At 38.1% G+C, this 20328-nt stretch overlaps 3 protein-coding genes across 7 annotated transcripts in view; 1 reads left to right on the top strand and 2 right to left on the bottom strand.

The window, feature by feature from the left end:
• LOC141906062 (GON-4-like protein) overlaps window positions 1–2746 on the bottom strand; it is a 42059-nt gene extending 39313 nt beyond the window's left edge. The window contains exons 1-6 of the mRNA XM_074795225.1: window positions 2659–2746; window positions 1421–2239; window positions 1088–1271; window positions 825–1001; window positions 618–740; window positions 63–230 (exon numbers count right to left, since the gene is read on the bottom strand). Of these exons, the coding sequence (XP_074651326.1) occupies window positions 63–230; window positions 618–740; window positions 825–1001; window positions 1088–1271; window positions 1421–2184 (1416 nt within the window). The 5' untranslated portion in view covers window positions 2185–2239; window positions 2659–2746. The remainder of the gene's footprint in view (window positions 1–62; window positions 231–617; window positions 741–824; window positions 1002–1087; window positions 1272–1420; window positions 2240–2658) is intronic.
• A 117-nt stretch (window positions 2747–2863) lies between these two features.
• LOC141905575 (OTU domain-containing protein 7B-like) lies at window positions 2864–15164 on the top strand. Of its 5 annotated transcripts, none has more exons than XM_074794494.1 (9): window positions 2864–2982; window positions 6110–6210; window positions 6922–7122; window positions 7830–8069; window positions 8314–8412; window positions 8490–8617; window positions 8908–9035; window positions 9577–9878; window positions 10339–15164. In XM_074794494.1, exons 2-9 carry the CDS (start codon window positions 6138–6140, stop codon window positions 11844–11846), a joined length of 2679 nt encoding a protein of 892 aa, XP_074650595.1. In that variant the 5' UTR covers window positions 2864–2982; window positions 6110–6137; the 3' UTR covers window positions 11847–15164. The 5 variants fall into 5 exon arrangements, with proteins under 5 accessions (XP_074650595.1, XP_074650596.1, XP_074650593.1 ...); XM_074794495.1 differs by lacking the exon at window positions 2864–2982 and adding an exon at window positions 5447–5705; XM_074794492.1 differs by lacking the exon at window positions 2864–2982 and adding an exon at window positions 5447–5752 and having other exon boundaries at window positions 8908–9024; window positions 9599–9878.
• An 899-nt stretch (window positions 15165–16063) lies between these two features.
• Window positions 16064–20237, bottom strand: LOC141905501 (PC-esterase domain-containing protein 1B-like). The gene is made up of 5 exons (XM_074794372.1): window positions 20150–20237; window positions 19889–19966; window positions 19711–19790; window positions 18967–19190; window positions 16064–18547 (listed from the first exon to the last, which is right to left on the bottom strand). Exons 1-5 carry the CDS (start codon window positions 20160–20162, stop codon window positions 17533–17535), a joined length of 1410 nt encoding a protein of 469 aa, XP_074650473.1. The 5' UTR covers window positions 20163–20237; the 3' UTR covers window positions 16064–17532.
• Between the last annotated feature and the right edge of the window lie 91 nt (window positions 20238–20328).

Below are 20328 nucleotides of genomic sequence, written 5' to 3'. Positions count from 1 at the left end.
ACAGTATTTTCAACAGTAGCTGATTACTCTAGATGTATAGATCATGATGGTTAAACATTCACCTTAGTTTTAGACCTTGTTGTTTTCGGTGTGCTGCTTTCCCCAGCTACGTACGGAAGAAAGGGAAATGTCGGCGTCGATGGAGTTAGTGGCCGTGGTGAGTCTATTTCACTAAGACTGGCGGGTTGTGAACAAAAACTTTCAGTGTCCTCTTCACTTGCCACACCAGACTACAATACAACAACTTATCATCAGGGTGGCTACTTTTGATTTAACAATTTCTGACTTTTTCTCTGTCATGTAAATTGTTTTCCATGACTAAGAACTCGATCCATTTACGCATCAAATAAGTAAAACATAGACAAAAACTGTTAGATAATACACATGATCTATCAAGAAATTTCACTGGCTTTTCAATGATTTTTAGCATTTTTACAAAATTGCCTCACTTTACGCTGATTTCCGGGTAAGTTCCCTGATCATTTTTTTATAATAAAAGACAATGGTCTAAAATAGCTGCCCAGGTAAAAAGTAAACCATGGCTTTGACACATAAATAGTGTTTGCACATATTTGAATAGCTTGCGTGACTGAAAGCTCATTTTTAAAATTTTCTACCTCATCGTCATCATCAGGATTATATTCATCATCGTCGTCATCTTCGAATTTCAAATCTAAAATAGTCGGTTGCGGTTCCTTTTCGAATACTTTTATAGGTGACAACATCCAAGGATGATCCGTCTGTAATTCATCAATATTTGAATGTGAAAATCAGACTTGAAACATCTCTAAATACAGTCATAACTTAACATACATAATACCTACCTGTCCTGTAGAGACAATCTCTTTCAGTTTCGCCCTCGTCATCTTCGGCTCGTACGGAACGCTCCTAAGAGGAGATGTCTTTTTTTCGGCATTCATCTCACCGTTTTCCTCATCCAGATCTGCCTCTTCTAACGCGCTTTTCATCATCGCTATCACGTGCTCATTCGTTATCACCTCCTACACGATAAAAGGAATTTTAGCAGTGTTATTGATTAGGAGTCATCTTAACGGTTATTTATTCAATGGCTACGTCGCTAATGTACCTTAATCAAACTCTTCACGTTCGTAGCATTCATTCCTGCTTTATGCGCCGATTCCTCTAAATTAGTTTCGAGCTCCAGATCGGGATCAATAATTCTGAAACTGGCATCGTCTTCCGCATCCGTGTTTTTATCCGATAAACTCGGACTCGCCAATTTGAACAGTTTTTTACCGGAGATCGGCTTTCTACAAAAAAATATCCACAACAAGCAATAGTATTTTTAGACACTGCATCAGGAGTTGATTCAACTTTTGGTGTTGAACTAACCCAAGACTTAAAGTTAAAGCTGGCCTATTTTCAACAGAATTTGGAACAACCATGATTCATTAGGTACCTTTTTCGAGGGGTTTTCTCCTTTTTTCTGTTGGACTTATGAAGTGTTGTAGTAAGCGCGCCGCTATCCTCGTTTAAACTGTGTAACTGTTCGCTCAATTCTCGAAGATGACGCAATCCTTCTTCTGATGCTAGATTAAGACCCGCGTTGTCTGGCTGTTTCTCTGATGTTTCCTTTTTCGACGGGGTATTTCTGTTACTTCTCCGCGGCGTTTTTGGCGCGGTTTTCGGTGACGCGTCGCTAAATTGTACTTTTGATCGCTTGTCCTTACGAGGACTTTCTTGAGAGTTAATTCCAGACGGCATCCGCGACAAGTCTTTACTAGGAGTCACTGATAAACGGCGACGAACTGAAGCTATATTTCCGTATCGACTGCTTCTTTTCGGAGATTTTGATTTCGACGCTGTTCGATTTTTCTCCGACGAACTCTTGTCCCTAGATTGTTTTCCCGTAGATTTTGTGACTTCATCCTTTCGTTTAAACCGTTCGTAAATAGCCGATTCGAATTCCCTTTTCAAATTTTTTAGATTTATCGACCGGCAAATCTCAGATTTGGATAACGTTGCTTTAGAACTAGCAGAATCTTTCTGAACGCTCTGCTGACCGGGATCATTTGAGGATTTTTCGTCAGTTTTTGACGTTTGACCGCGCGGACATAGACCGACAGACAGCTGCTGAAAAGGATCCAATCGTGGTCGTTTGGACGCTCTACCAGAACCATCCTTTTCCGAGGAACAAGCAGGCTGATGCTTTGGTGTCCTCATGGTGATCGCTCTCTAAAGCCCACCTCTATCAGACTTGTCTACTCAACTGCATTTACTAAAACAGAGTAGTTGCTATATTCGTCATTAATGCATGCATATTGAATTGATACGAAATGTTAAGGGAGGGGTATATCAATGTCTACACATTGTAGCTTTGAGAAGGTTATTGATTACAGATGGCATATAATTTGGTAAATGTATGAAATGATAAGTTACCATTTGGTAAACGTTGCATAAATTTTAAATTTAAATAGACAATTTGGATTGGACGGGTGGGTGCCGTGGTGGTGTATAAATTTTAAATTTAAATAGACAATTTGGATTGGACGGGTGGGTGCCGTGGTGGTGTAAAAATGTCAAAATGAACAGCGGCCTGGCTAAACTTCAGACGTATCAAGCTGTTTTGCCCGATTTTTAAGCCTAAAATTAGGTCCAGAACTCCCGGGAGTAGAAGATGAATACCAAACAACTCACCAGCATCACATTGAATACGTATTCGACGCAAAAATATCAATGTATCTTCAAAATTTTGAAGTTTTTCATGGAGGCCGCCATATTGGTGTGATTAATACTAGATGCAAGTCAGTGAGAGCCGGTAACGGGAGTTTACGATACTCAATGACGGGATGACCAACAAACTAATGCCATCTATATCGATTGTTTGGAATGATAAGCTGAAGGAACGACAAGATGGCCGCAGGTATTTTTGCGAATCTACTACGCTTGAAAGTCTAAATATTATAAGAATATCGGATAAATACATACAGAATCGGAGCGACGTAGCAGTAGTACTTATAGGTGGGTATTATTACTCGGTCTCATTTATTTATGCAGTTGATTATGTCTTTACTAAAAAATGATCAGAAGTCGAAGAGGCAGAAAATTCCGGAACCAACCATCCATTCGATTCATTCGTTTCTCTTGCTGCTTGTCAAATTACCCTACTTGGGAAACCAAGTTAATATACTTTCTGGTTGGTCGGATTGCAAGCTGCTTTGTATTGTAAAATAAAATTGCAACATTGACATGTATAGCCTAAATGAAAGATTTTCAGGTGCACCAAAAAGTTCACTCAAATGAAATAGGTCTATAAATAATATTGGTTGGAGTAAACTGGGTCTTTGAAACTACTATAGATCCTGTAGTGTAGTGGGCCTAGTTAATGATGAATAATTTAACTGGTACCTGGTAACTGCAACAGTGTATTTATTCAAAGTATTGTCAATATCTTCAATAATTGACGAGAAGAAATTATTGGAAAATAGTTTTCCGATTGCGTAATATTTTAACAGTTCACTCATTAGCCTCGTTGACAATCTCTTAGTTCAATCATTAGCCACTTATTCTATGATCTGGTGCAATTTATCAAAGGCTCAACGTGTGACAGGCACCAGTAATTGACAAATTGCTTTATTCGATTCCAGTTTTCAATGAATAAATAAAGAACATCATCATAAATCATAAAACAGATGTACAATCATTAAAGCCACCATTTGAGGCCCCTTTGATAATTAGACTTTCCTTAATCATTCATTAATTTTATAGGTGAACCATCGGGGTCTGGTTTAGGTGAACTTTCTTTTCAATATTTGCTTTTACTTGGCCTTTATTCGAACTAATGAGGCCAACAATTTCATCTGAACAATAGATAGAAATTCTATTTTGTTGAAAATAACGTCACACATATACCTGTGAATGACGACAACATTCCGCGAGGTTTACTTGAATACTCTTAAGCACTGCAGTGGCCTAGTACATGCTAATAATAGGACAAACAAATACGACCGATTTTATGTCATACAAAATTGTATTGTATATCATACATTTGCACTGATTTGTTAAACCTAATATTAGATCAGTCGTTTGTGAGTCGTGTTGATAGGATTGGCAGTTATTCGTAAAAATGATCATTTCAAATTATGTGTGAAATCGGACTCTTCTGAATGTGGAATAATGGATATTCATTTGTGCGGATTGTTTTTATGAATCTAATTCGAGTAGATCAAGACGACGGGATTGCCGGATATTCATTTCGAGATATTTGAAATAAAGCGTGATACGATGTTTATAAATGTGAAGCTATTGGAATGACTTTCGTGGATATTATTCATAAACAAGGATCAACGAGTTTTTAACAAATCTATTTCGAGAATATTTCTTCAAGAAGGCTATTGTTGTTCGTATCGTTGCGTGACTAATATCTGATTCGATGTTTCCATCGAAATCATATCAATTAAAAAAACTGTCAGACGCCGAGGAAGACCGGATAAAAATGGGAACGGCTGCGTCGTCGTCGTCTGCTAATGTCGCCGGTCAAATTGAAGTCGGATCTAAAAGCCCGCAGCTGAAAATCCATTCATCGCATTCAATCGGTTCCCACAGTCCGAAGACGAAACATAACGTTCAGACTGCGGCTGAGAGGCTCGTTCAAACTGAAACGTTTATCGGCGAACTGGAATGTTCTCCGAAAAATCCGCGCAGCAATAAATCGAGATTTTTGCGCATCGGGGGCGAATCGTCGTCGCCGCGTTCGTCCCCGAAGAATTCGCCGAGAAATCCGCGACGCGCGCCGCAGCAATCGCCGAAAGTACGCAAAAGCGAAGTATTGTCGATATCCGACAATAAGCCGTCGCCGAAATTGAAAAGAAATAGTTCGCCATACGGCGGTGAACGCAGTACCAAACAACACACTAATCAAGCGTATGATATCACTGATAGGTAATGATCAAATACAGTTTATGTTCACGATCCATGTTATTAGAAAAGAGGGGCCCTATTTTTACTGAGAAAACAATGCGTGTCTTGTGTAGGTCGGCGCGATGTAATCTTTCTGAGATCTTGGGCGCGTTTTCTTTATTCCAAATTGAGAGAAAGTCTTATCGTGAGATTAAGACTTTCGCAAGGTTAAGACTCTCTCTCAATTTGGAATAAAGAAAACGCACCTCAAATCTCAGATATTCTTCCTACTCATTGTACTACTTAGAGGTGAGGGGAACTCGATCTACTTTTCCGATGTAATCTTTAATGTTAAGAATAACATTAAGATTTCTTTGAAATCATATCGATGACTTAACGATTTGTTTTTACACGGTTTTAAATTCTAGTCGTACAGCAACTGATTGGTTTATATATAATTCAATTATTGGTAGTTAACGACCCTGGATACATGTCATATTTACTTTGCTGTAGGGTTGACTCACACGGCGCCACACTCAGTGTATGTATGACACCTGTTGCCTATATAGTATTGATAGGCAGTAGGCGTGCTGAAGCAAAATGTACAATGTGCTGTATCGATTTTGCAGACCGCTATAAGGATTGCTGAACACTTTCTACTTGAGATTTTTTTGTTCGGGATATATCCGGTCGGTTGGACGGTTTGATACGTGATGCGTAAAACATCGGCGTCATATCGTCTTAATTCATAATTTCAATGATTTCAGGACTCTCATTTATTTTCATCCCTTCGTTAAGGGATGTCTCCATCAACGAAGTGTTGCTTTCTATCTGATAATAATTCGGTATTTGTCGTAGGAGGATTAATCATGGGAAATGTTTTGTTCGGAAGGTTATTTTGTTGATTTTGTATTTGCGCATACAACTGCTGTTAATATCGTAAATCCACTCTTGTTCATTGAGACAGTAATTGCTATTTCATGCCTCGCTATCTTTCGCTAACGACTCTTATATTCGGTTGCGTAGTGTTTTTATTTGATTTTCTTCAGAGCACCAACTCGAATGAGACGTAGAGTTGCGTTGGTGTTCAGCAGTGATAATTGTTTCTTTTTAGATTCCTGATTAAAATGTTCTCAGCCTGACAAGTAACATCAAAAAACTAAAACTTATCTCCGATTCCATGAAATCTTCGCAAAGAATAAAAGGTTGTTCGAGGTTTTTCATGATTTCAAAATGCATCTATTTGTAGGGATGGTGATAGTCTCTATGGAGGGAAAATGGATTCAAAGTTGTCGCAGTTCATCGCCGAAACGAATGCCGATCCTGGCCTGGCAAAGGATATATTGGAAGGTGAGTTGTGATGATTTGTAGTAATGGTGTACCTTGTGTTTATGAGAATTTTAATGTATCATTTATACTGGAAACATAATGATAACATATACGTTAGTGGATTGATTATTGAGACTGTATTGAATGTCTGTAAAAGGACATACTGTAGCCTAAACCTGGGGCAAGACTTTTGACTAACGCGGTCAAAAACGAAATCATTTTTCTGTCTTCCTAACGTATTTTCTATCCTTACCTCGAATCAATTTTGCTGGTCCCAGTTTGTCAGAGTTAGGGGAGGTTTACTGTATTATATTAGATAGGAACATGTGGATGGACAGTGGACAGTCTTATTCATATACAAAACACTTTACATAGTGGTTACTATTTGATAGCGTGTACTGTAATGCTAATCGCAGCAGCATTAGCGAGGTGATTTTTTTCCCGTGGGACGGAAGATTCCGGGTCTCAGTAATGAACACCCCGATACCCCGGTTAGTGCTTAGAGCTTAGAGGTTACTTATTTGATTAGTTGTGTGGTGATTATGGAACGACATTGATTATTTATAGCCATCGCTTGTTCATTATTTAAGTAGTCGGATTGTTTTATCGGTCCCGTCTATAATAAAAGTCTCCGTAGCGATCTTTTCACGGACACGCGGCCCCCCTGGGAAAAATTCGTTTCTGAACTCTGCGTCATAAATAAATTCATGAAAATAATGTATATCATTTCAGGAAAGAATTGGGATCTAGACGCGGCGCGCGCAGCGTTTTACAATATTCACGTAGCGGCTTCTACGATGCCGTCAGGAACCGCACCGACTACAACAACTACGACTACAACCACAGTAATCAGACGAACTGCATCACCAGCAAACTCTCCTGCCAAACCTCCACTTCAGAAATCAACTGCTATTATCGATGAGGACGGGCCGAGTAAGTGACGATATTCATCGGGGGATTCATCAAATCAAACTGATAATTAATTGTCCAGTGGTTAAGATTATTTGAACTTCAAATGATCTACAATTTTATACGAGTGTTGGTGAATATCATTGGCCTGAAATTATCAGGTTATCCGGTTACGTGTCGCAGTTTTACTGAAATAATCTTGGTAACTGAGAATTATCTATCAATAATAAGCCCATAGCATGGAAGGAGGGGACTCGCTCGTTTCTGATTTTAGATTATTAAGCTTAGTTACTTCCTCTTCGACTATTACTACATGATGCATGTACCAGTATATACAGTAAATTTGTTCATTTATTCAGACTTTCTTTATATCAAGGCCACCTCTGAGCCTCAAAATTTCATACTCCCTCACAGTCCAAGTCAAATTAAAAAGTGAACCCCTCCGACACACTACGGGTCAGAATGAACTGTCTTAGCAGTGGCGTTGGAAGTGCAGTAACGGCAGCGTCGAAAACCGCGGCAATTATTTACTGAACGATGTTTTTTTTTCTTTGAATACCACGTTTTTGAAGAAATTAAGTCAATTCGCCGCGGAAATATTTAGAACCTGTCCAAAATCGGCATTTGGCCGCTGCAATAAAATATTGCTTCCAACGCGCCTGCTTAGCCCTTGATGTAGCACTCTCTTGTTTTCTGTCTTATGCTAAATAGCTTTTTTTCAAATTTTTCAGCGAAGAAACTTAAACGCGGGATTTCTAGAGCGACGGACAATGTTCCAATAATCGATCGAGCTCGACATGTCGTGCTCAGCGATATTCGCGAATCTAGTCAGGATCATTCGCCGTATTTAGAAGAGACTCCCGAATATACATTTCTCCTGCCAGATCTGACCGTATATCCGGAAGATTATCGAGGCTTCTTAGAAAAAGATCTGATCGAAACCTCCACACTGGTATCATTGGAACAAGCTGGTAAATATACTGAGCTGTAACCTCGTTTATTTAATGTTCAGTAATACCTCCCCTAACGAACATCTCTCCACTACGAATATCTCCCATAACAAACACTTTTTTCTCGGAATCAAAACTTTCTGCTAATTTTTCAAGTAAAAGATCCTCTCTACAATGAACAGTGCCATTGTCTGTCTGGACCATCACAAGTTGTTAATCAATGTCGTGTATTAGAATTTTGTGATTGTACTGTATCTATTTAAAGGTCGTTTGAATTGGTGGGCTGATACTGGAGCCTGTCAGCGTTTATTGCCTCTGGCTACGACTGGCGATGGAAACTGTCTCTTACACGCTGCTTCTTTAGGTAAATTCGAAACAACGACTAAACTTTTTTTCGAGTCCAGTTCAACGCGATGGTAATTTTTCGAACGTTTTTTCCAGGAATGTGGGGATTTCATGATCGACGGCTGACATTACGAAAAGCGCTTTACGATGCACTCGTCGGCGGAGATACTCACGGTCCGTTTTATCGACGATGGCGATGGCAACAAACTCAAATCAACAAAGAGGTGACTATCTTTGTTTGTTGTTTTGTTATTAGAAAATTCAGGATTCAAGTCAATTCTGAGGGTATTGAAGTAAAAGACTCTGTCAGCAAGATTTCAAACTTCTAGCGCCTTCTCTGACTTTTCAATTCATCCATGTACAATTTCTGTTATTTTTTATCATAAAACAAATATTTGCACAATTCATCCACGTACAATTTCTGTTATCTTTTATCAAATGTTTGCAGTTAGTCATGGCTTATCGACTCGTATCTGAGTTTTGCTATTCTAGTTGTGGTTGATTTGTATTTAAGGCTGGTTTGGTGTACTCCGAGGAGGAATGGGAGAAAGAATGGGAGGGTGTGTTGCGTTTAGCGTCGACGAAGCCCCGTACTCGAGCTGGCAGCCGCGCGAGTTGCTGCGACAGTGCAGCCACTAAGGGGTACGTAATACTTAACCATCTCATAATCTCAATTAAAGCATTTCACGTAGAGATGTGAATTGTTAACTATATCCGTCTTCCTCTCTACTCTGACCAGGGTGTCCCAGAAAATAGTCGAAACCTTTTCAAATGAACGCTATTCGTTCGTTTTGCGAAAAACGAGGTATGAGTTTGTGTTTAGAGCGACTCACATCACGTATGTCTACCGTATATAACTATGTGTTAGCCTAGATGGTTGAATCGGTATGAACGCCATTCCTCACAAGAAGCACATTTCGTATGAACAGAGTCACAATAGAACGGACTATATGTTATTCTGCTACTTTTTGTCTCTGTAGACGCTCTATTTTGCAGTTGGATACTAGATTCGATTGGATTGAATGTCACTGTTATTATTATAGTTAATCACCTCAGTTCTCCGAAAGTTATCACTCGAAAAGAAAATACATGCAAATGAAATAACGATTAATGAAATATCCTAAATCGATCCATTTATTTTGCAATGTTCATTTTCTACAATGCTGAAAATTTGTTATTTCAGCGCAATGGAGCGCCTAAATGAGGACAACCCAGCATTTTACGAGAGCTTAGAAGAAATTCACGTGTTCGTGTTAGCGCACGTACTTCGTAGACCGGTGATCATTGTTGCTGATGTGATTTTGAAGGACTGTAACGGTGAAGCCTTGGCGCCTATTCCGTTCGGAGGAATTTACCTGCCTTATGAGTGTCAGAATCATAAACTGCGTCGAAGATCTCCACTCGTACTGACCTACGATGCCGCACACTTTTCTGCGTTAGTAGCGATGGAGCAACAGAATTCCGATATCAGATATCAACCCGAAGGTAAGGTTCGGGTGAATTACCATTTTCTTTACCACTGAATCAGTCCTGAAAGCATTAAACGCTCACTGTCGATCCGGAAGTCATTTGCAGCACCGAATGCCAAACGGATTTTCTGTTTTCATTTTCATGCTGAGAGTATATCTCTAGACATTTCTAGCATAATTCCCGTACTACAGAGATCAATTTAGGGAAATACCGAATTACTGAAATACAACGTATGTGGCACTTTGGATGAACTGAAAATTTCTGTTAACTGTCACAATGTTGGTTTGACATATATTGCATTATCAGGTGTGCCAAGTGCTTTGTGATGCAATGACAACTACTAATATTCTACATATTATATACATGCTGGAAAAATTCTGTACCCATCTTGCGTAACATGTGGCTTGCGGCTTGTGTTTAAGTGTTTTAGATGTGTATTTTTGGTTTTATCAATTGACGATTTGTTTACTTTCAGCATCTATTCCCCTCGTCGATCCGGAGTTCAAGCTTCTTCCGCTTCAGTTTTCGATCGACCCCGGTAAAGATTTCATTTGGGGAAAGGACGAATACGACGAAGAGAAGGTGAACGAATACGAGATGAACGCGGAAGAAAAACTGAAATTGATCGAGCAGTACGTCGAAATATACCGAGCGCCGATACCGAAACACGAACTGAATAATCTAACAACCAGTAAAGAGAGCGTCAGCACTAACGACAGCGACGAATGCAAGTCGAGCAGCGGCTCTTGCGAAAGCGAAGACAGCCAGGGCAAAGAGAAAAGCAAAGTGGCAAAACAGATGCAAAAAGTCGCCACGAGCTTCGGAAGTATCGGTAAAACTATGAGCAAAAAGTTGAAAAAGAACCTCGGAGGCATCGGCAAAGCGATGAAGCACCACATGGCGACGGACGCCACGCCGGTGACGCTGAATAACGCGCGGCGTAATTCGCTCGGCGGAATTCAGACGCAGACGACGAAGCTGACGTTGACGATCGAAATGTTGAAGGATAAAGATCACATCCTGGCGGCGAAGATGCATCCGAAACGTACGCCGTATCAGGAGGAGATGATACGTAATTATCTTCACACCGCCGAAGAACGCTTTAAAATCGATAAAGAACTGAAAACGAAGAAAGCGATCGAAATGAAGAAAGTCTGCGAACAACGTCGTCTCTCGAGAGAGCATATCACCGTCGAGTGCATAACGCCCGGTTGTAACATGTTCGGTACGGATGAAACGTCGTATTTGTGTTCGTCGTGTTTCGCGAAACAGAAACAGGAAGCTCTAAATTTACAGAATTCGCAAACTGTCCATAAAGACGCAAAGACTAACCTGGTAACTATTAGCTACGGTGCTGGTGAGTCGGATAAGGCTCGGCTTTATCCGCCGGTCGAAGAACCCGTTCTCAATAACCTCGGGTCAGCTAACATGCCTTCTACTATAAAACTGAAGAACTCGACCTTTTATAACGGTTCAGCGTCGCCGGACGTGACCGTCAAACGCGTTTCCGCTCTTCCACCGTCGTACGACGAGGGTAAGGCGTATCCGGGTAGCCCTAGTCAACGTATTCGAGGACTCGGACCGGCGGAATTGGGCGGCGTCACGATTCCGGTTCACTATGTCACTGCTGATCAGCGATCTGATTATTTGAGTAGTTCCCCGCAGCAATTACCCGCCTACAACAGGCGTTCGGAATACGATAACGTCGATTATCATGTGATCGATAAATTGCACATCAGTGGCGCAACTGCAGCTAAAAAGGTGCCAAATGTCGTTCGTGAAATCCCGATTCAAAATCACATCGGCGGTTCGTCTCCTCGTCGGTCGGGTGCGTCTGATGTGTTCGTTAACTACAGGTGTCGCGTGTCGCGATGTCCGTTCTTCGGCCGAGAGGAATACGATTTCCTCTGCGAGAAATGTTTCAAAGAAAAAACGAGTAATTTCAATCTCGTCGATACATCGGGCCGTCAGACCAGACTGTAACTATTTTATAGATACACGGTTATATGCAGATCGCGGTAAAATAGTTTTCAAACGATGTCGAGGCATTCGTCAAATCAGAAGAAGTTCAATCATACTATATGAATTTTTTATATGTTGCTAATTGACTTGCAAATTAGTACAAAAATTATCATTATTGTCATCTTGTTATTGTCTCATTGTGTTTATGAAAATCCTAACGTATGCGTTAATTTACTTCACAGTTTGTGAAGAAAGATTTTAAGTCATCGCTTAGTTATTCAGCCTAATCATGTCTTGTTGTTGAACCGGTTTTACCATCAGTTCTTTTCGAAAAGCTTTAGATTTATGTGTTGTGATGATCAGCTGTACTTTCATTGTGTATATCAAAAACCTATAGCTTTATAATCTTTGTACATGTACGTCAATAAAAATGAAAACCTTGTACTTTGATAATGAAAATGATAGACAGCTATAACTCCGCCCAGGTATTTTACCATCTCCGCCTGTGTGCCAACAACTATCGCGTCATTTATCATAATTTTAGTAGCTTCCACTTATATGTACATATCTGATAGCAATATGAATAGATATTCAATATCAACGGCTGCCTGACGCTTGATCGGCTGGGTGAATGTTTTGCTGAAATTGTGCAATCCTTTTTTGTGAAATTTTTATTTGTTGATTTTTACATAAGTATAGTACCTAGATATTTGTTGAGTTTTAGAGTAGTTCATAAAAGTTAAATCCAACCACAGATTCTATTGTATCTGTTGATTGAAATAAACACACGGTATATAGTTTATAGTAGTAACGTTGATTAAGAATAATTAACATAAACTGTCTCAAACTTGTACGCATGCATGTATGACATGTCATTAGACCATGGACAGAAAAACTAGTTTATACATCCATGATTAGACTAACCATATTAAAAAGAAGACATGTTACAATATTGACATGTCAGTGTAACATTATTTTGTACCAAAAAATGACTATATGTCTATATTAGAGGCCAAATCAGAGCTTTGAGTTAGATAACCTTGAGGCAGAAGAAGGGGTTTTTTCACACCATCCAAGATGGCCAGAAAATAAATGAATGCTTCTGGGTGACGTTTGTGCTAATGTAGATACATGATTTGTAAAAATGTGATAAGCAAGTCTCATAATATTTCAAACTCTTCAAATTAGGTTTCAATTGAGTTTTCCAACCAATCCACATTTCTCTCAACCGCGATTCTTAAACCAGAATAAACGTATGATACAATAAATTCGATATCACTGCTTCGAGCTGAGAAATAGCTTTAAAAATACATATGTTTTCATGGCACATCCCCAAGGGGTGATATGATATGATCATCGTTCAAGATGGGTCGAAATAAATGAAATTTTTGGATAATATCACAGTTTCTTAGCGGATTTAATTGAGACATATAGGATTTTTAGGTGATATCGATTGAAAATACTGTATATAAATGTATGAAAGAGAGATGTTTGTAGTCTACATTAAGATGTAAATAGGAAATAGTTTATTTATATTCTGAAAAAGATATACTTATTACATACATGTACATGTATATACAGTCTAATATATAAATATATATGTATATTAATGTTCATAGCGGTAATATAAAGTTTATAAGTGTTTCATGTAAATACATTGATACACGTAAATTGTATAGGTATTTACTAAGGAATGTGAATTAGATTAATTTCACTCACTTCAGCCATCACCAATGTAGTAGCGGTAAGATTTCAGAGCTAAATTTATGTTCTGAATTACAGGAGCCAGTTGCTCAAAAATTGGTTAACGATAAGTACCAAAGTAACGATGAATTTTAATTGTCACTATGTCAACTATAAACTGGTTAACTCTAACAAAGTTTTGAGCAACTGACCCCTGATCTTTAGTTCAAATATCATCACCATGACGGCAGATCCAGGGGTCTCATATCATCCCTCGTGTGAGGCACTAAAAAAAAAGTGAAATGCCCTTGAAGAAAAGCAGAAAAAAATTCAAACGACTTTGTAAATTTTGCAAATAAGGTTACCGGTAAATATGGGGAACCTGAATTGGATTTTCACCGAATTTGGGTTGGTGAACCTTTTTTCTTTGGTAAGGTAGTCAAAATTGGATCTGCACTGCTGGGACTGGCTTCTGTAAATGGTGATAAGAGTATTCAATTTTCACGATATGCTTCAAACTATTTTTATTAGACCTCGTAAGCACACTCGTGAGATTTTTGCCGTGTTCCATATCAACAATTATTAAACATGGCTGATATTTTCCAGTCTGGTAGAAATATCACATAAATCAGATGCATTAGCTCGAAGTCCATCACTTAGCTTGGATCATATTGGGGGAGGGGTCTAAAATTCCTAAATTGGCATCTGACAACTTAGATGTTTGATGCCCGAAATCTGTAGAATTGTTAAAACTAGTTTTCCTTCGTTTCTTGAAAGGAATTTAATTTGAAGATTGAAATAGAGATGCTGCCTTTATTTACGACTACTCATTGTCAATAATGAATTCATTTGGTGCCAGGAAGCCCATTCATTAAAGATGATTCTAACTACATGTTTTGGATTGCCTTGTTATTTTGATGTTTGATCACATTCTTGTAGTTGCCATTTATTACCTTTATTCATCAAGTGTGTGTTAGCATTACGAACAGCCACTTAGTTATGATTGGGTGCAGATTAGTAAATCATTGTTGGCATATTCTATACATAACTGTCCATGTTTTGAGAGCTTGGTTAAAAAGTTACATAATGTCTAAGATGCTGTGTAATAATGTAGCATGGTTAAGAACAATGAATCGTTCGTATTTTGCATGTAATGTTAACATATCTATGCAGAGTAATTGCTGTCTACATGGCATTGGATTAAGTCCTATTACAGTTCTTTTTGAGGGTATTATTAATTGCAAGGCACGCAATTCTGTGCCTGGTAGTTATATTCCTAGTTAATACAAGGTATTTGATTCTGATTATAGACATTAGACTTGTTTTATACATGTTTAACACTAATCTAATTCCGCGACAAATTTATCCAGATTTTAACATATCAAATAGCAATATAGATATATTATGTAAAAGTTTTAGAATTATGATTTATCATAGCAATTACTCTCCACTTAATTTTTCTTGTTGGTTGTTGCAGCATGTAAATATGCTTTTGCTGGATTAGTCAAATAACAGCATATTTTGCTTGCAAGAATACATTTTTGGTCTACAATTTATGTGCGATTTTGTGAATATGGATTTTAGCAGTATCCTTTCTTTTAAAGTATGTTATACTCTATTTTAAACTGTCACATAATCATCGAGTTATTGTTCTCTTTTGGTCAATTGATTATAATAAAAACTTGTTGAGTTAATTGAAAATATTAAACCCGTTGTTATTCGGCTTTTTACGATTCTTTTTCTTACGATTTTGGTTCGCAGAAATTCCGTTATCGTTATTCATAGGGGCAGCACCGAACGGCTGAGAATTCGCAGCATTTCGCTGTTTTACTGTGGCAAGCGAGGAATACAAATATTTTCGAAATCAAATTTCATTCATCAGTCAACATTAATTCGTTTAGATGAATAATTGTATCAAATTAAACTGCTTTTAAAAGGGAATCTGCTTTCAAAAACGATTTTCAAACCATTTTAAATAGAACTATTTTCTCGGCGATGTACTAGCATCCGGTAAAGCGATAGACCCACATGCCACAGGAAGAGTTCATAGCCAATTAAGTTTTATTCTCGAAGATATTTAGACCATTGGATAATATTAATCAATACTCTTAACTCAGTAGCTAGCACTTGCCTCAGATCTCACGGCAGCAATACATGTCACTTGTCATAATTCATGTATCAGGACATTGTTAATGTTAATGCACTACTCAACACAAACATTTTTCAGTCAACAAGTAGCATTTTTCTTGCACTTATTGACATTTTTATGAAACGTAAGTTCAAACCAGGGCCTTAACAAAGTTTTCCAAAAGTAGCACTAAATAGGCTTACTACAAACAATGAATGTGTCAGTCAACCACCAGCATGGTCATAATCCGTATAATAATGGCCAGCTGCCTGCCCTTTAATGTCCACAAGATGAGGGCTAATTGGGTTGAAGGAACAATAAATCAACAGTTGTGGTATTCTACTCCAAAGAGGAAAATGAGTGCAATTTCACTTGAAAAATACTTATGATATATTTCGAAAATTGTTTATAAAACGGGTTATGAAAATAAACTGTACAGGAACTTCCGAGGATATTGGCTATAGATATTTGTACAGAAACAATATATTTGAGTTATAACGATGAACAATTCAACACTAAATCTATTTGAGATTATTGCATAATGATAAAAATAGAAAAATACTAACATATTTAAACATACCCAGAATACACTTTATCTACTACAATAATACTCAATATATACTGGCAATCACATTTTTTAAGATCTGATCTTCCTACTTGTTTAGCTAAAATGCTAACTCTTGGGAAACTACTTAATACTTTCTGTAAAAAATATGTGGAGGTATTTCTAACCAAATACTGGGAAGGCAATGGATTATACGGATAATTATGGCTTTTTTTCAGGTTTCAATACTGTCTACTCTCCTGCTGTTGGTAAATAATCTCTTCAGATTCACTCTATTACATACAATATCATGTTAATACTGGTTTAGGCAACAATGGATAAAATTGATATAGGTAACTGTAAATGCAAAATTAAAATTCTTACAACAAAATGATATCTCTTTCAACGTACTACGTATCTGTAACATATTTGTTCACAATATACGCACATATATCTACAGGTTACAAAAAAATTGGTTTGAATCTACAACAATTAAGTTCAGTAATTTTCCAATACAAGCTTTTTCCGAACTCAAGAACACAATTGGCATAAAAATATCCCCTGAAGCCGCTTTTGCATTTTTTCAGAGAGCTTCCTCATAATATTTAATTATGCAATATGCATATCGACCCGACCAATCGTACGAAAACATATTTACAAAGAAAAACTTATTATACAAATAGAAAGTAAAGCAGATCATTAATAGTTGAACAAAGCAGCATGATAGATAATACCGATGATACCTAGAAAATAACTTGTCGATGAACGATATCAAACAGGGTTTTTACAGGTTTCCCAATTTCATTTTCCCATAACTTCTGCATCATACCCAGACTATAAAATTTCCATATCCCTAAGGTATACATCGCCAACCTAGAACAGGCAAGGTAAGCCTATTCTAAGCAAATAAATGCCAATCATTAATACCATTGTAAAAGTGTTTTCATAAAGTTTGTTATCGAATCTCTAATAAGACATTTAGGCATTATAGTGTAAAATATTCATAGCTTTTCAAGGGCCTTGGAAAAAAATTCCCACTTTCCAAAACCCGTAAGAACCATGATCTAAGCATTAGAATCATCATTATGCGCTAGCAAAGCAGGAAGCACAGTTTTCTTACAGTACTTTTCGCACAAAATATAGACACAAATAAAAGCCAATTGAATTGTTGGTCGAAAACATTTAGCTTGTCTTAGCTTTTTAACTAAGTGCACAAAAACATGAAAAATAACGTTTGAATTGTGAAATAAGGCACATTATAAACGGAACAAAAAACAATAAATGCTTTCACTGGCGGTTAACATATAAAATACGTAATCGAGTATCAGTTCAATGGAACGTTCCCAGTTCAATCAAAACCAGCTACAAATATTGTTGAAAACAGTATTGCGATTGGCCGGCAGTCGGGGACCTTGCCCGTACATCTGTTGAGGAATGCAGTTTAGGTAGGGATTATACTGCTTCAGGCGAGGCTGCATCGGACGCATGATGTTCGTATGCTGTTGATTGGCCCACGGCGTGAAAACGTAATTGTTAAAATTGTCGAAGCCGTTTTCGTAACAAGAGTTTCCCAACGGGCTTTGATAGTTCATGCCGTTGTTCATTCTAGGTTGATTAAAAGGCGACATATTTCGTTGAGCGTGCCTCGCGTTGGCTTTCTCGAAACCGAATCTGTGATTGTAGTTTTGCTGCTGAAACGTACGCATGTAATTGTTGCAATTGTTCATTTCGCTGGGAAATATATCGTTGGTAAAATCGTTCTGAGGATGAGCTATCGGGTAATTGGAATTCATCGCTCGCATCGGTGCGTCTCCGACACTTATCGAACGACTACGCCGCGCTGACGGTCCCGGTCCCATCAAACTCGAAAACGTCGGATTGTTGTTATTATCAATATCGGAAATAGATTCGATATCGGCTTTGTTATGCTTCGCGTGAAAGCCGACCTGCGCCGGCACGAGGCTGATGTACTTTTGGAAATCCGGCTTCGGAACCGGAAAACCGAACAACTTGGCGACGTGCGCCAGGATCTCATTCGTTATGCGTCTGTTACCCGCCGGTAACCAGTGTACGTCGTCGCGCGAACGCAGGTGCAGGAAATTACGCATGAAACGATGCATGTCGACGACTTCGAACCCGTGCGTCAACGCGGCCTGAGCCGAGAAGAAATTCGCCTCCAGTATGTCGAGTCGCATCGTATCCATTTTCCACTGGATTCGATCCTTCAGAAATCCGCCGCGAGACTTACTACCGATCGGCGTACACGTCAACCACATGAACAGCGTATCCTTCGGTAAAACGCTATTCACTTGGTTAAACAAGTGATCGATGTTATCTTGATAACGACCCATGAAACTCGGTCCATACCTACGACATAAAACGAGTAGAAAAAAAGGTTACATCATGCCTAACCTTATTCACACAAGTAAAAATGAATATTTCTGTTTTTAAAAACCACTATTAAGGAATGAAAGACAGTTAGGCCTACAAAATTGTTAGATATCAAACCCGTTTCAGGAGTTTAAATGAACATTATTTAATTTTCTTTTTAGAAAATCCACTAGGTAATGCAAAATGAAATATTAACAAAACTGTTAATTAAGCTTAACATCCCATCAGGGCCCAGATTCACGAAAAAGTGTAAGTGTAAGCCAAAAACGGTTGAGTTTGAGTTTTTATCCTCATTGAAAACATGAAGTAACCAATAGCAAAATATACACAAAAATTTTACGAAAATACAGAAACAATGAAAGAGTTATAAAACTAATGTCACTCAAGAAACCAACCTGGACATGTCCCATAGACAGGAATTCATGATTACAACGTCAGGTTCGGGACCGGTTTCCAAATCTTTCAGTATCGTATCGAAGTACTCTCCGTAGCATCGAGTGACGAAGTAAAACCGAACTAGGTGATATAACGTTTGATACTGTCTCACTTCACGATAGTGTGTTTCATTATGCAATCTACCTCCTTCGATCAACTCATCATTCAAATGCGTCGGCTCTCCCTGAAAAAATTTATTCGCGACTTAAACTCGATCCATTGCAAAGAAACTAGCCTAATGGTAGTCTCTCTGGTTCATTTCTAACAAACCACCGAAAGAGTCAAATTTCAACATCTTGAGTCAGTTGCAGTCATTCATGAAATCTTGATTTATTTTACAATTTTTATCGATTTGATAATTTCAAATTTCAACCTCAGACCACAAGATCAAAAATAGCCATTTCTGGACTAGTAAAATAATTTTCATAGTAGCTCTATTCTATTCACGCAGGTGTGAAAATATGGTGACAGTTGACATAACAGTTGAAGTCCGGTTGCTCAACTAAATTTATGCTTTTATACCTTATTCCATTCACTCAAAAAATTAGAGTATTTTTGGCTTGGGAATTCTCATCAAATTTTGGAAATGTTTGCCACGAAAATTAATCGAAAGATGTTATTCATATATCAATATTGGAGCTTTAGTGCCACTGACATAATAGACACTGTCTAAAATTTTCAACAATCCACAACTTGTTGCTTACTTTCTTCTTCGCTTCAGAAGTTGTCATGTGTCGATCATATTGTAGCAAGCAAACAAGATCTTTGTAATTTCCTCTTTGAACTGCAGCCGATAAAAAACAAAATACTCATTATCATCCATCCAGCATCCTGAAAATGAGGATTCTAAATCACGAGGAGGAAATTGACATTACTACTTACGAGAATCGCCTATGATTACAACAAACTTGTTGCGGAGTAATTTTCGGGCATCTTTCGCCGTGAAATACTCCAACGGATCTAATTGGTAATTTGAAGAGAAAGTGCAAAAAACTCAATCCTGTTCAGTGTTATGTCTTTTTTGGCTTGGCCTACTACTTTTTTAAAATTCGTCGTCAGTCGTCAGTGACAGCGAGAAATTCTGGAGGAATTTTTAAATATTTACAAAAAAGATCATTTCGGTGTATAATATTGCATACGTACGAACTGAGTTCATGTTGATTTTAAATCAAGTAAAGCCGTTATTTGTAAATTCATGAAGTCCGACGAGGACACTGGACCTGGACGCACGCGACCGTCGCGTTGATAGAATCAATCCACACGCGTGTTTATTGTAACGGTTCTACGCAATACGTCACCGGATGACAAGTGAGGTCGAATCC

The sequence above is a fragment of the Tubulanus polymorphus genome, chromosome 5, assembly GCF_964204645.1.
Source record: "Tubulanus polymorphus chromosome 5, tnTubPoly1.2, whole genome shotgun sequence".
Taxonomy (NCBI): Eukaryota; Metazoa; Nemertea; class Palaeonemertea; order Tubulaniformes; family Tubulanidae; genus Tubulanus; species Tubulanus polymorphus.
This window is presented reverse-complemented; position numbering and strand designations above follow the sequence as displayed.